The sequence below is a fragment of the Aptenodytes patagonicus genome, chromosome 23 (genome assembly GCF_965638725.1).
Source record: "Aptenodytes patagonicus chromosome 23, bAptPat1.pri.cur, whole genome shotgun sequence".
Taxonomy (NCBI): Eukaryota; Metazoa; Chordata; class Aves; order Sphenisciformes; family Spheniscidae; genus Aptenodytes; species Aptenodytes patagonicus.
This window is the reverse complement of record NC_134971.1, coordinates 81,491-93,280: the sequence shown is the minus strand read 5'-3', so window position 1 is coordinate 93,280 and position 11,790 is coordinate 81,491. Positions and strand designations below refer to the sequence as shown.

At 50.2% G+C, this 11,790-nt stretch overlaps 1 protein-coding gene across 4 annotated transcripts; it reads left to right on the top strand.

Moving 5' to 3' along the window:
* Window positions 1-2,031: 2,031 nt before the first annotated feature.
* On the top strand, window positions 2,032-11,737 carry VPS11 (VPS11 core subunit of CORVET and HOPS complexes). 4 transcript variants are annotated; one of them, XM_076358586.1, is made up of 16 exons: window positions 2,032-2,200; window positions 2,615-2,763; window positions 2,953-3,088; window positions 4,141-4,304; window positions 4,407-4,654; window positions 5,062-5,263; window positions 5,542-5,693; window positions 6,659-6,845; window positions 7,255-7,398; window positions 7,897-8,085; window positions 8,400-8,561; window positions 9,036-9,175; window positions 9,485-9,687; window positions 10,226-10,397; window positions 10,508-10,730; window positions 11,447-11,737. In XM_076358586.1, the coding sequence occupies exons 1-16, from the start codon at window positions 2,047-2,049 to the stop codon at window positions 11,609-11,611; spliced, it is 2,790 nt and encodes a 929-aa protein (XP_076214701.1). In that variant the 5' UTR covers window positions 2,032-2,046; the 3' UTR covers window positions 11,612-11,737. The 4 variants fall into 4 exon arrangements, with proteins under 4 accessions (XP_076214701.1, XP_076214700.1, XP_076214698.1 ...); XM_076358583.1 differs by lacking the exon at window positions 2,032-2,200 and having other exon boundaries at window positions 2,369-2,763; window positions 10,256-10,397; XM_076358582.1 differs by lacking the exon at window positions 2,032-2,200 and having other exon boundaries at window positions 2,374-2,763.
* Window positions 11,738-11,790: the final 53 nt, after the last annotated feature.

Genomic DNA, 11,790 nt, shown 5'->3' with positions numbered 1-11,790 from the left:
AACTGACAGCTCTGCCATGTCAGGAGCTCACGTGTCAATATTTCTAGGGTTGGGGGCGGGGAAAAAAGCCCGTGCTACTGGAGGGCTAGGATGTACCAGCGTCACCGGGAAGGCTGCGGCCGGCCTTGCACAGCAAGAAAGGGTGCTGCTGGCCTGGGAGCCTCTGTCCTGGGACAGGCCTGGGGCTGTGCAGGACCCCTGTGTGCCAGCCCTGCCTGGCACTGCTGCTGGAAAGCAAGGGGCAGTGCCTGCAGCGGGACTGCTCGTGGGCTGGCGGGAGTCGGGGCTGGTGCTTCCACGCAACCAACAGGTGGAAGGTGCTGTTGGGGATTGCACACTGTGTTCCTGTGCCCCTTTAGTAGCAGCCAGGGGTTTGCATCCCTGTGGCCAGCAAGCCCCCCTTCCCATCTGCCCTCTGCAAGGTGCAGAGTCACTGCAAGGCCTGGCTGCCCGCGGGGCTGATGGGCTGCGCTGTGCTAGGCTGCAGACATGCGCCAGACTGTACTGGGCCTGGCTGTAACAGAGGTAATGTTCTCTGTAGCAGCCCCCGCTGCGTTTTGGATTTGTGACTAAAGCAACATTGGTAACGCACCAGTGCTTTGGCTACTGCTAAGCAGTACTTGCCCAGTGCTGATGTTTTCTTTTGTCTCTTCCCCCCCGTGCCCCTCCACCAGCGAGTAGGCTGGGGGTGTGGAAGAACTCGGGAGAGGATGCAGCGGCTGACCCCAACTGATGAGAGGGATATTCCATGCTGCATGATGTCATGCTCAGCAATAAAAGCTGCGAGAAAGGAGGGGGGGATGTTTGCATTTATGGGTTGTGTGTCTCCCCAAGGAACTCTTACACATGCTGAGGCCCTGCTTTCCAGGAAGGGGCCTGCCAATGGGAAGTAGTGAATAAATTCCTTGTTTTGCTTTGCTTGTGTGTGCAGCTTTGCTTCACCTATGAAACTGTATTTTGATCCACAGGTTTTCAGCCTTTGCTCTTCCAAATCTCTCCTCTCTCCTGCTGCGGGGTAGAGGGGGCTTAGCTGCCAGCCAGAGTGACCCTACCACACAGGCATGGGATCGAGGTGGGTGTCTCAAGGCAGAGCCTGCAGCCGATGCTGCTTCAGGCTCTTTAGACACTACGGCACAGGGTTTTGACACATGCCTGCCTTCCCTTCCCCCTGCCGCCACCTCTGCTGAGCTTGTAGAGGTGACAACAGGCAAATGAACTTGGTCAGATTGTGCTCCTGGGCCCCACGGCATTGGGAAAGCCAGACGCAGCTGTGAAACCGAGCTGGCATCAATGCATGGCCTGTGGCAGATGACCTCTTGATGTCAGGGAGAAGCGGGAGCTGTAGGAAGTGCTGGGTCAGAGCCTACAGCATCTCCAGTGGGGCTGCTTGTATAAAGCTCTGACACAGTGGGGGCATGGGCCCTGGCTGCACAACACCTCCCAGGGCCAAATTCCTCGGCCCTGGGCAGCACCATTCCTGCCCCGAGACCTGTTCCTGGCGCAGTTTCCCATAGGTTGTAAAGAGCAGCTGGACAAAGCTGCACGCGAGCAACGGTGTTTGCAGTTATCGGTAGAAAAATTAAACAGCGGTGGAGGTGTGGGACTGGTAGCTACAACAAGGTCGTGCCATACTATAAGCTTGCCATTACTTGCTTTCTTGAAGTACCCCCCTGCTCCACTGCTGGTGGCGTGTGTGTGTGTACACGCACATGCACGCGTGAAACCGGTGCGGTACTGAACGCAGGACAGCCCTCGCAGATGTGCCCCCCCGACCAGGGCCTGCTGCGACAAGGCTGAAGCGGCGGACTCCTTTGGAGACTGCCTGGCACCTCCTGGGCCTCCTGTACCAGGCCCGGGAGCTGCTACGGCCTGCACTGGCGCCAGGCAGCCCTCAGGCGTTCTCTCCCCCCACCCGCCTGGGCGGGGCCCGGCCGCGCGCCCCTCTGCGCCCCCGCACCGGCACACCGCTGCGTGCTCCGCCTCGTGACCTGAAGGGGCGGGGAAACCGGTCACGTGAGAAGCGAGGGGGCTCGGCCCGTCCCCAAGATGGCCGCCTACCTGCAGTGGCGCCGCTTCGTCTTCTTTGACAGAGAGACGGTGAAGGAGCCGCCGGGGCCGGATGGGGCCGGCGGGAAGCCCTTCGCGCTTCCCCCGGGCATCGCGGTCTGCGACTCGGGCCGGGGAAGCCTCGTGTTCGGGGATATCCTGCACGGCGGCGGGAGGTGGCGGTGCCGGGCGCTTTGGCCTGTGTGGGGCTCGGTGGGGCCGGGAGCTGCGTCGGGTTGGGCCGGGCCGGGCCGGGCCGGGCCGGGCCGGGGCTGCGCCGCAGGCGAGACCCTGGCGCTGTCTAGCGCGGGCACGGCTCCCGCGCGGGCTTGGGGGTACTCCGGCCGTGGGAACGCGGCGGCTTCCTGCACTTGGCTGTCCTTCACCTGGTAAGAAAAATGCCACCAGGTGTTTTGGCGCTCTTGGGTGGCTCTGCAGAAGTGTGTTTACTGTAGCCGTACCAGAGGTCAGTGAGAAGCAAGCGTTAAGGTTTTTGAGTCTGGTATGGTTGGAGATGTGGGGGTTTGGTGTTTTTTTTCCCCCTTTCTGTGCCTTAACTGTGATCTACATATGGAAGGTCAGATTTGGTTTTTGCCTCGCTCCCTTCAACTCAGTAGTTTCCAAGCTTACAAGCTAAGGGTAACACATCTGTACCAGCTGAAGCAGCACAGTATCTTGGTTTCTGTTGGTGAGGATGAAGAGGGTATTAACCCCTTGGTAAGTCAAATGACAAAGAGGGGAAAACGCACTTGTATTATGGGTCTTTCTTAAGACTACTGCGATTACCTTGGCTGACCTTTCTTACCTTAAGTAGCTTGCTCATACTGGGCACTGTTACATTTGACGCCAGGTCTCAGCTGCCTAATGCCTCACGCTTTGCTTATGCCAGACCGTCATCGTTTGTAGGTTAAAGTCTGGAACCTGGAGAAACGAGATGGTGGCAATCCTCTTTGCACACGAATTTTTCCAGCAATACCAGGTAACAAGCCCACAGTTGTATCCTGCCTAACTGTCCACGAGAATCTTAATTTCATGGCTATTGGTAAGTCAAACTGAACTGTAATAGCTTAAGAAAAACATTACGGTCCTTACTCAGATGTACGGAAGATGAATAGATAGCACAAAAATCAGCATAGAACATCCTGACGGTTTTTCTTTTCACGCAGTTTTTATGTTATTCTCCCAGAGAGATAGTGTGTCTTGCTCTGTCAGAGAGCTTGAGAAGATAAACATGTAGGGTTAGCCCGAGTCTGCATATATTACAGTAATGACTTTGATACTTAAAAGGGAAGCACATATTTTTAGTTGATGTCATTTTTCCCCACCAGTCATTTATTGAACTTAGTAAGAAATTTAGCTTCTGTTGCAGTACGGGAGAAAACACAGGTTTTTGTGATACCTAACGTTACGGAGAGATTTTTTCCAGGCGCTGTGTAGAAATCTTTCTTTAAAAGCAAAAAGCCAATTTCCCTTTTTGGATTTAAACGTTCCTTTGTAATATTGCTTGCTTAACTTCTGACAGAGTAAGAGCAGTAGTGTTGTGAGGCTACAAGCGCTTTCAGTGAGCCGGTCCCTGCACTGAAATCAAAAAGCTTTCTGTATGTGTGTTGTGGCCGTCCACTCTGGAACAACTTGCAGGACTGGGGCTGTCGGCAAGCTGTGGAAACCGTGCGTTTTACTTGCTCTTAGGAAATCTCCCTCTAGTCTTTTTACAGCATGTAGTATGTTTCAAATAAGCAAGTGAATTAAAATGATAGTTACAATTGGTGGATGAGAAGGCTTATTCGTAAAACAAAATACCGACGGACTCAAACAAAAGTAACCTGCAAGTGAGGTTTGTGTGTAGAAAGCAAGTTGAACCTTGCTGAACAGTGACATCCTGTGTGCAGTCGGGTGACGGCTCTGAACTGTAATGGGAGTAATCGGGGGCGGTTTGGCACATACTTCCTTGACACGAGAACCCGTGGTAATCTTATTACTTAATACCTTGCTGGCAAGCAAGGTGTTGTCACTGACTGGAGCTGCCCTACCTTACGCTGCATAATACTTCAGGTGTGCCATATAAGTAACAGTTTAGTCTGTCCCCTTCACCAGGTTTTGCAGATGGGAGTGTTGTACTTACAAAAGGAGACATCACTCGAGACCGGCATAGTAAGACCCAGATCCTACATGAAGGCAGTTATCCGGTTACTGGCCTTGCTTTCCGACAGTCTGGCAAAACAACACATCTGTTTGTGGTGACTACAGAGAACATCCAGGTGGGAAGTTAATTGGAAAAAAATGAGACTCTGACTTGCAAATTGCATTGGCTTCAGAGTCTAGTTCGGAGCGATCCCCAAAACTTTGCATTTCCTCTGTAGTCTTATATGCTTTCAGTGAAAGACTATCCTCACCTGGAGCTGGACACTCATGGTTGTGGATTGCGCTGTTCGTCTCTCAGCGACCCCTCCCAGGATCTCCAGTTCATTGTGGCAGGAAACGAATGCGTGTACCTTTATCAACCAGATGAACGTGGCCCCTGCTTTGCCTTCGAGGGACAAAAGCTGATTGTTCACTGGTATCGGGGGTACCTCGTCATTGTCTCCAAGGACCGAAAGACTTCTCCAAAGTAGGGCTCCTCAGAACAGACAAGTTCTTTTCGCTCTTGCAGCTTCCTGCTTTCCCTCTTTTTCCTCCTTCCCTGCGAAGCTTTGCTCTTGGGGGCCGATTGCAACTTTGTCAGAGGTTGTTAAGATTCATCTGGCCCCGTATATCGGTTAACTTCCGTTGTGAGAGTAGCACACTCGAGCATGCTGAATGAGTGGGATTTTTTTTTCCCAGCCTTATGAATTTCTCAGTCTAACGCATAGGTGGAATTTGTGTATAAATACATGGTGTTTTGCCTGTGGGTCCGCCTAGTTTAATGGCCCAAATGAGCCCTGTTTGTCTTGCTCTCTGGACATCCCTAGTTTGCGTAGGTATCAAGAATTCAAGTTAGGCTCTCCTTGTTTTCTAAAACTTTCTTCTGCTCTCCAGGTCAGAGTTTGCTGGGAACGAGGCACAGCATTCGGACAAACAAGTCCTGAATGTGTACGACTTGTGCAACAAATTCATTGCGTACAGCTCGATCTTTGATGATATAGTGGATGTCTTAGCAGAGTGGGGTTCTCTGTATGTACTGACCAGAGATGGGAAGATTCACATACTGCAGGAGAAGGATACGCAAACCAAACTCGAGGCATGTAAATCTGTTTTGTTATTAGTGTCTGCCTTATGTCTGCAAGATTGTACTGGCTCTGCAGATTGACAAGTCGAACCATTCAGGTGAGTGAGTTACATAACAAGTGACCCGATAGCTTTTCAGCATAACCAGTGTTATAAAGCATTCGGCATTTAAAAGCCCCAGCACGTGTGTGTGTACAGCACCAAAAAGAAGAAACAACTTGCTTTCCAGGCATATTTGAACTTTTGTGGGGTGGTATTTCCCTCATACTGCTCTTACCGTGTATTTGACAGATGCTTTTCAGAAAGAACTTATTTGAAATGGCCATTAACCTGGCCAAGAGCCACCACTTGGACAGCGATGGTTTGTCAGAGATTTTCCGGCAGTATGGCGATCATCTGTATAACAAGGGGAACCATGATGGAGCCATCCAGCAGTATATCCGGTAAGCGGGGGTCCTGTGGAGCCATGATGGTGTAGTACAGATAGGAGCTACGGAGGCCTTGATTTCTGTTTCAGCCCGGGAATAAAACCAAACCAAACCAAAAAAAAAGCATGATGTGAGGTGAAGATTTTATCAGTGGAGAGAAACATGTCAGTGAGATTAAAAGTCTCAGAAAAAGTTGCTTGAAAATTGCTCTGTACGCCTTAGGTTAAAGTTCTCCTCTTTGATCACTTTTTAAGATGAATAATGAAGGCACGTTGGGGTGGAGTGGGGCCTGATGATGTTGTTAGAAACAAGGGATCCCTCTAGGTAAGATGGGTGATGTGATTTGAGCATATATGGCAGTCTTCTTGGAAAACGCTTAAACAGCTTAATGCTGTTTTAAAATGTCTCGGTTTTTTTACATCTCGGAGCAGCCTGTTTTGGGGCTTACTGAAAACTTCATGTTTGGTCTCTTTAAAATGCCACAAAGTGTTAAGTTCATGTACAAGTTCATGTATAAGTTTGGCGTACCGACATCTAGCGAGAGTCGGTGTGTATTTTATTGTCGACTTGCATCGTGTCAGGATAACTGTGTGGGTGTGAGCGTTTAATGCTGGCTTTGAGTTATGCGACTGAAATGAAGGAAAACGTAGCTTTTGTTCCCCCTTTTTTGGGCTTCCCAGGTAGCTGTGGTCGGAGCGTAGTCCATCTTCTCACTGCCTCCTGTAAAGGAGGATTAAGTCCTTGTGTGCTGTCAACCATCATCCTGATCGCGGCCTTTGTAGAGGGTTGTTCGCTTCACTGTGTGTGCGGATGGGTGGTCTTATGCCGTAACTAGTTGTTACTTCTGATGCGTAGCTGAGTGGTCCCAAGTGGGTTAGCGCCTGCTGAAGTTAAGGCTTCTCCATGCTCTGTTGTTAATTTCTCCATTTCTTTTAACTTACCGGGTATATGGTCTCTTGAACGTGACTCTTCCCTCCCAGAACTATAGGGAAGCTGGAACCATCTTACGTTATTCGGAAATTCCTGGACGCTCAGCGTATCCACAACCTCACTGCTTATCTGCAGACGCTCCACCTGCAGTCCCTGGCCAATGCAGACCATACCACGCTTCTGCTGAATTGCTATACCAAACTCAAAGACAGCTCCAAACTGGAGGAGTTCATTAAGGTATCGGGGGAAGGTGAAATCGTGCCAAGTTGTTACGTCATGATCATAATTAAAAAGGGGTAGCGGTGACATTGTAAGTTGGCTCCTGTGGGCCTGTTGAGAGAGAAAAGAATGGATTTGTCCCTCGGTACCCTTACCTTTGCTCCTTTACTTCCAAGCTCTTGGTTACATTCCCAGTTTGGCTGGCTTGCCGCCTGAGTCTGGAGTGTGCTGCTGGCTTTTGCCAGTGGGACTGGCAAGCTCATGAGAGGCGGTTAGACTACCTCCTTTCCGCACGTGTCACCTTGCCCTTGCGTGAGAGGTACTAAGTTGTCCCTGCTCTGGCTTTCCTCCTCTTACATAAATGATTGCTCCTTGTGGACTGTGGGAACGTTGCTGAGGGACCATCTTTCTGCTTCTGTTCGTGTAGACGAGTGAGAGCGAGGTCCGCTTTGATGTGGAAACAGCGATCAAGGTGCTTCGTCAAGCGGGGTACTACTCCCACGCTGTGTACCTGGCAGAGAAGCACGCGCATCATGAATGGTACCTCAAAATCCAGCTAGAGGACATCAAGGTGAGAGTCGGTATTGCTCCCATGTTCTTATTGGGGAGAATACCACTTCTCTAGCCTCCTCTTTAGCGAGAATACCATTTCACTGACTTCTTCCCTGCGGCTACCCTGCTGATGGGACTGCTGAGGCAGCGGTAACCACACCTGCTGCTGCTCCTGTGTTGGCTTTCTGCTTTTGGCTTGTGCGGCAGACTAGGGGTGGAAATCAGAGGGGCTTATTTGTTCTGTTTCAGATGTGGCTTTTTACAGTGCCCTTTAAGAGGAGGGAGGGTCGTTAGTGAGAGATTGATCTAAATTGCACTCTCTTTCCCCTGGAGGAAAACAAGCAGGAATAGCGAACTAGGTGCTAATTCAGAGCAAACGGTGTTCAAGGCATACTTGGCAGCATGTCTTTGTTGCCTTCTGTCCTAACCTCAAAGTGGAGAGCAGAGGCCAATGTCGTGTGATTTTTTTTTTTTTTTCTTTTTTTCTTTTTTTTTTTCCCCCTGGCTGCCTCCACAGAACTACCAAGAGGCTTTGCGCTACATTGGAAAGCTGCCTTTTGATCAGGCAGAGAGTAACATGAAGCGGTACGGTAAAATCCTGATGCACCATGTCCCTAACGAGACCACAGAATTGTTGAAGATCCTTTGCACCGATTACCAGCCGGCGGGAGACAATGAAGGCCCTGGGATGCTAGAGGGAAAAAAGGTACGGTTTGCGTTGACTGAGAGTCGTTGCTCTCGACTAGTAACTTCGTAGCAAGCGAGTGCTCCTGCGCGCCTTGTGGTGCAGGCCTGATGTTTTAGGTATAATGAGAAGCCCCGTCCTGGTGTACTGGTAGTCCCAGAGACAAGAGACTGCTTAAAGCTATTGCTCGGAACTGATTCCTGCCGTAGTCGGCATCCCGTACCGTGCTCTATCTGTCGCGTCACAGACTCTGGGAATGAGCACTCCGCACGGCACTCCGCACCAGTCTGGCTGCGACTGATCTGGGTGCTTGACTTTTTCTGGATGTGTTACAGGCTAATTCAGAGGAGTTCATTCCAGTCTTTGCAAACAACTCCCGAGAACTGAAGGCTTTTCTGGAGCACATGACTGAGGTGCAGGCTGATTCCCCGCAGGGTGTCTATGACACTTTACTGGAACTTCGACTCCAGAACTGGGCACATGAACGAGATGAGCAGGTTTGAGCTCCTCCAGCTTTGTGTTTTGAGAGGGAGATTTGGTGTCTTTGAATCCTTTTTGCATTCCTGCCAACCTGTAACCTTTCCAGATGGGCATTGATAACATGAGGCAATACATATGCTGTGCTGGACAAATGGCACATAAATGGGAAAGCAGCCTGCTAGCTGGGAGAATACTCCTTTCAGTGAGGCCAAGCTTGTTTTGTACGAATCTCATTTAAGAACAGATTGCAGACAATACAACCTCTGTGGGCAGATGTCTCTCCCACAAAAGTAGCTCTATTTGCTTGCCTAGGTCTCTGAGGATGCTGGCTGTTTGGGTAAAAGGAATCATGTCCTATTTGCTAAAAAGGAATAGAGGGCAAACAGCAAAACTGTCGTCCTCTTTGAAAGACCTGTTGGGTCTTAGTGCAAAATGTGCGTGCGGGGGTGGGGGGGGTGTTGCTCTCCCCGACCTCTCCTCCTTCTCTGTAGATCAAGGAGAAGCTGCACAGTGAAGCCCTCACCCTCCTGAAGAGTGGAAGGTTCAAAACAGTCTTTGATAAGGCCTTGGTCTTATGTCAGATGCACAATTTCAAGGATGGTGTCCTCTACCTCTATGAGCAGGGCAAACTGTGAGTGTTGCTCTTGTCTGTAGAGTCCTGTCCCTCTCCCCACCCCCTGCAGGGATTGCTGAGCCATAAACATCCCTGCCTTACAATGGTAATGACCTCTTTCGTATCTCAAGATGGGAACTGTAGATCATTGCTCAGCTGAAAATATCTTATAGTTAGAGCAGGGCAATTACATAGAGAGTGAATGACAGACCTCTCTTGGCTTCTGTGTGAATGTCTGGGGATTGCATGGCTGGGTGAAAACCTGAGGTCCCTGGGACAGCTCGAAAGGAGCGATTGTTGCAGCTGCTGAGTCTCTTTCTCCCATAGTTTCCAACAGATCATGCACTACCACATGCAGAATGAGCAGTACAAGAAGGTGATTGAGGTGTGCGAGTTGTATGGAGACCAAGAGGCTTGTCTCTGGGAACAGGCTCTCGGCTACTTTGCGCGGAAGGAGGAGGACTGCAAAGAGTATATTGCTGCGGTGCTGAAACACATCGAGAACAAGAATCTTATGCCTCCGCTGCTTGGTAATAATGACATGTGGCACCCCAAAAACAAACCCCAAAACCCAAACTAGTTTATAGCACGCTCTGTAGATTAGAAATTTGAGAGAAGTATCAATGAAGTTTGAGCCCACCATTTGAAGCAATAACCTGCTCTATAGGGAAAAGCGATGCCAGTCACAGCTCCCTAATTAGGGAAAAAGATCTGCGGTATCAGTCGTAGAGGTGTCTATACGTGATTTCTGTTCTGTCAGTGTGGGGAGGTGAAGGGCTTGCTGAAACTCCTGCTGTGCCTTAGTGGAGAAGTTGAAATGGAATCCAGTCCACTAGATCCTTGCTTGGCCCCTTTTGGTCTGAGCTATCCAAACATGCTCCCGGTCATTCCTTTCTGGAAGAGGTCAAACTGAAATGGAGTCTTTAAACGAGCTCTCCGATTCAGCAAGAATGCTGACTGCCTTTGCTTGTAAGCGGCCTTTTACACAAAAGCTGTCTGTCCAGGTAGGATTAAGTGTAGCTGCAGTTTTTTTACTTGTGTTTAAACTAACATCTTGGTTGCTCTCAGTTGTGCAGACACTGGCTCATAACTCCACAGCCACACTGTCTGTGATTAAGGATTATCTTGTCAACAAGCTGCAGAAGCAGAGCCGCCAGATAGAGCAGGATGAGCAGAGAATTGAAAAATACCGAGAAGAAACTACAAGGATCCGCCAGGAGATCGAAGAGCTAAAAGCAAGGTGCGGGACTGTGTGCTGTCTTGTCTTATATAGGATAGAACTGTTGTTTTCTGTCATTGAGGAAAAATATACTGTCTCTCTCGCCCTTCTGCCTCCTCTCGCTCTCCCAGTCCCAAGATCTTTCAGAAGACCAAGTGTAGCATTTGCACCAGTGCCCTGGAGCTGCCTTCCGTCCACTTCCTGTGCGGTCATTCCTTCCACCAGCATTGCTTTGAAAGCTACGCTGAGAGCGATTCAGAATGTCCTACTTGCATGCCAGAAAATCGCAAAGTGATGGACATGATCCGAGCCCAGGAGCAGAAGAGAGATCTGCATGACCAGTTTCAGCACCAGGTAGGGTAACATTGCCTGTCTTACCAAGTTTAAATAAATAGGGTTTAGATTCATTTACAGATCCCCAGAGGCTGGTAGAGAAGGGTAAGGCTGAAAGTATTTTGTAAACAAGGTTATGTTGACTGCGAATAATGAGGCATTAGGCCCTAGGGTGACTGCATTATGTGTGGGGCATAAAGAGTCCTTGATGCTCTCCGAAGATGAAAGAGAAACTATTCTCATCTGATGCTGAAATGGGTTGAGACCCATTGGTCAGTGTGACAGCTGGTCAACAAGTTGTACAGGACAAATTAAGGAGAAGGGGGAGGGAGGGAAGTTGTACGAATTGGAATGCGGACAGGACGGTGCACTTGAGGTACACCAAAAGCGTTGCGTCTACATTGTGTTTCCGAGGGATGAAGTGGTGAAGTCGAAGATGGGGTATTATCTAGAACATGTTAATGCACGTGGAAACGAGAGTAGCTGAGGCAGTCACTTCTGTGTTTTAAGATAACTGTTCATTACCTTTTCGGTGCATGGCTCCAATGTAGGATTGAAACAAGAGGTGGAACGGCCAGCGGCAAAAAACCCTAGCAGAGGAGGCCGCTGATTGAACTAGCAGAATAGCCAAGGAGTGACTTGGGCCGCTGGGTCTCTATCTAATAAAGAGGCTGTAAGCGCAGGGGGTGAAAGGGGGCTGGAGGCTTTTGCTGATGCCGCTGCTTTGTGTCCGGCAGCTCAAGTGTTCCAACGATGGCTTCTCCGTTGTAGCCGACTACTTTGGTCGAGGCGTCTTCAATAAGCTCACCCTCATCACGGACTTGCCCTCGGGAAAGGCTGCTACGACTATTGAGGCTGGCCTGCAGCGGGAGCTGCTCGTCCACACCAAGCGCAGTACCTGACTCCGTGCCGTGTCCCTGCCCGCCCTCTCGGGTTGTACGGGGTTTCCCCCCCGTATCCTCGGGCAACCCGGACGCGGGCTTCACCCTGTTCTGTCCCTCAGCCCCCCAATAAACTGGACTAGCTGAGCGGTGCGCTGGGTGTGCGGGCCCCCCCCCGGGCTTCTTCAGCGCCGCGGCCG